The sequence below is a fragment of the Terrapene carolina genome, unplaced genomic scaffold (genome assembly GCF_002925995.2).
Source record: "Terrapene carolina triunguis isolate 2854851 unplaced genomic scaffold, T_m_triunguis-2.0 Scaffold21218, whole genome shotgun sequence".
Taxonomy (NCBI): Eukaryota; Metazoa; Chordata; order Testudines; family Emydidae; genus Terrapene; species Terrapene triunguis.
Window position 1 is genome coordinate 1 of NW_020685569.1, and position 3,478 is coordinate 3,478.

Below are 3,478 nucleotides of genomic sequence, written 5' to 3' on the forward strand. Positions count from 1 at the left end.
GTGGGGGGGGGGGGGTGCCCGGGGGGGGGAGGGGTGGGGGGGGGCTGGGGGGGGGGGGGGGGGTTTGAATTGGGAGGGGCAAAAGGCTGTGTGTGGGGGCTATGACCCAGAGACGTCCCCGGCTGGCTGCTCTGGGGGACAGGGCTGGTATTTGAGCTGGGGGGCAGGGAGGGCATGGGGGGACCTTGCTGGGGAGCGGGGCTAGGGGGGCTCCATGGCCATGGGGCTGCCCCGGAACTCTGCACTGACCCCCCCGGCTCCCCCCAGGTGTGACCAGCAGCCCTGGGATCAAGTCCCCCATCACCATCATCACCACCAAGGTCATGACCTCAGGCACAGGCGCCCCCGCCAAGATCATCACGGCAGTGCCCAAGCTGGGAACGGCCCACGGGCAGCAGGGCGTCACGCAGGTGAGCGGGGGGTTTGGGGGCGCCGGGATGGCCAGGGGGCCGCCCCCTGCCCCGGCCTCACCACCTCTCTCTCCCCTCCCGGCAGGTGGTCCTGAAGGGCGCGCCTGGCCAGCCCGGCACCATCCTGCGCACCGTGCCCATGGGCGGCGTGCGGCTGGTCACGCCCGTCACCGTCTCCGCCGTCAAGCCCACCGTCACCACGCTGGTGGTGAAAGGAACCACGGGTAAGGGGGCTGGGCGGGGGGCTGCGGGAGGGGGCTGGGCTGCAAAGCCAGCTCAGGGCACTGACTGGCTCTCCCTCCCCCCCAGGTGTCACCACCTTGGGCACCGTGACGGGCACCGTCTCCACCAGCCTGGCCGGCGCAGGGGGCCACAGCACCAATGCCTCCCTGGCCACGCCCATCACCACGCTGGGAACCATCGCCACCCTGTCGAGCCAGGTGATCAACCCGGCCGCCATCACCGTCTCCGCCGCGCAGACCACCATGACAGCCGCCAGCGGGCTGGGCACACCCACCATCACCATGCAGGTGGGGCCTTTCGCCTTTGTGGGGGGGGTACAGGGGTGGCAGTGGGGTACAGGGGTGGGTGCTGAGCACAGAGGGGCAGTGGGACACGGGGCAGGGAGGTACAGGGGGGCAGTGGGACGGGGGTACAGGGGGCAGTGGGCGGTGGGATAGTGGAACGTGGGGAAGGGGGCAGTGGGGTACAGGGGGCAGTGGGACGAGGGAAGGGGGGCAGGGGGACACGACGTCCGTGGGGCACGGGCCCAGCCCCTCACCCTGCCTGTCTCCCGGCCCCCAGCCCGTCTCCCAGCCCACGCAGGTGACGCTGATCACGACGCCCAGCGGGGTGGATGCTCAGCCGGTGCATGACCTGCCAGTCTCCATCCTGGCCTCGCCCACCACGGAGCAGCCCACGGCCACGGTGACCATCGCTGACGTGGGGCAGGGCGACCCGCAGCCCGGCACCGTCACCCTGGTGTGCTCCAACCCGCCCTGCGAGACCCATGAGACCGGCACCACCAACACTGCCACCGCCACCGTCGTGGCCAACGTGGGCGGCCTGACCCAGCCTGTGCACTTTGTGTGCGAGGGCCAGGAGACCGGGCAGCCCAACGGCGGGTTAGTGCGCGTCTGTTCCAACCCCCCGTGTGAGACGCACGAGACGGGCACCACCCACACGGCCACCACTGCCACATCCAGCATGGGCGCCGGACGAGTGTGCAGCAACCCCCCGTGCGAGACGCACGAGACAGGCACAACCAACACGGCTACCACAGCCACGTCCAGCATGGGTGCCGGACGAGTGTGCAGCAACCCCCCGTGTGAGACGCATGAGACGGGCACCACCAACACGGCCACCACTGCCACATCCAGCATGGGCGCCGGACGAGTGTGCAGCAACCCCCCATGCGAGACGCACGAGACGGGCACCACCAACACGGCCACCACGGCCACATCCAGCATGGGCGCCGGGCGAGTGTGCACTAACCCTCCGTGCGAGACGCACGAGACGGGCACCACCAACACGGCCACCACGGCCACGTCCAGCATGGGTGCCGAACGAGCGTGCAGCAATCCCCTGTGTGAGACGCACGAGACGGGCACCACCAACACAGCTACCACGGCCCGGTCGTTCATGGGGCGGGGGCAAGCTGATGGCAGCCTGGTAGCCCCGCCCAACCCGCCGTGCCAAACGCAGCACACCAGTGCCACCGGCACCACGATGTCGGCAAAAGCCGGTGTGCCCACAGAGCAGCCGTGCAGCACCAGGATGGCAAATCCACCCCCGGCGGTGCCTGGCACCAACGCACAATCCCCGGCGCCGGCTGGCCGGCCCTGTGAGGCTCACCAGACCCACACCACCAACACCGCCACCACGGCCCGGTCGCTCATGGGCCGGGGGCAGCCGGATGGTGGGCCAGGGGCAGCCGAGGGCCCCCCGTGCCAAACCCAACAGACTTGTGCCACTCACACAACCATGTCGGCCAAAGCGGACGTGCCCACAGAGCAGCCATGCAGCGTGAGGATGGTTGCGCCGGACACGGAGGCCGGTCAGCGAGCGCATGTCAATGACTCTTGTGAAACGGGCACCACGGCCACGTCGAGCTTGGGCACCAGGCGAGCGTGCACGGAGCCCCCATGCGAGACCCACGAGACAGGCACCACCACCACAGTCACGTCGAACATTGGCGCCGGGCGAGTGTGCAGCAACCCCCCTTGCGAGACCCACGAGACAGGCACCACCACCACAGCCACGTCGAACATGGACGCCGGGCGAGCATGCAGCAACCCCTCGTGTGAGACACACGAGATGGGCACCACCACCACAGCCACGTCGAGCATGGGCACCAGGCAACCGTGCACAGAGCCCCCGTGCGAGACCCACAAGACAGGCACCACTACCACAGCCATGTCGAACATGGGCACTGGGCGAGCATGCAGCAATCTCCTGTGTGAGACGGGCACAACTAACACGGCGACCACTGCCACATCCAGCATGGGCGCCGGGCAAGTGTGCAGCAACCCCCCGTGCGAGACGCACGAGACAGGCACCACTAACACGGCGACCACTGCCACATCCAGCATGGGCGCCGGGCAAGTGTGCAGCAACCCCCCGTGCGAGACGCACGAGACGGGCACCACCAACACGGCCACCACGGCCACATGTAACGTGGGGACGGGCCAGGCTGAGGGGGCCCAGCACGCCCCTGCCAGCGCGCCCTGTGAGACGCAGCCGACCACGGCCACCGGCACCACCATGACGGCCAGCATGGGGGGAGCTGGGGCCGAGCCCCCCTCCTCTGCCCCCCAGGAGATGGGGGGGGCAGGGCCCAGCCAGCCCCAGTCGCCTCCCACAAACCCAGCCCCACGCGTCTGCTCCAACCCCCCCTGCGAGACCCATGAGACGGGCACAACCCACACGGCCACCACTGTGACCTCCAGCATGGGTGCCAACCACGGTGAGCACGGGGGGCAGGGCATGGGGCCTGTCTCCTGGAGGGGCTCTGACTCTGATCCGCCCCATGGCTGTCCGCTCTAGGGGTCATGGCTCTAATCCAACCC

General features: G+C 69.5%; 1 protein-coding gene across 1 annotated transcript; it reads left to right on the top strand.

Annotated features, from left to right (window-relative positions):
• Window positions 1-267: 267 nt before the first annotated feature.
• On the top strand, window positions 268-3,455 carry LOC113408648 (host cell factor 1-like; the record flags this gene model as incomplete). The annotated part of the gene is made up of 4 exons (XM_026662010.1): window positions 268-410; window positions 496-634; window positions 720-940; window positions 1,215-3,455. Coding segments are annotated over 4 exons (2,744 nt in total), but the record flags the coding sequence as incomplete, so codon positions are not given.
• Window positions 3,456-3,478: the final 23 nt, after the last annotated feature.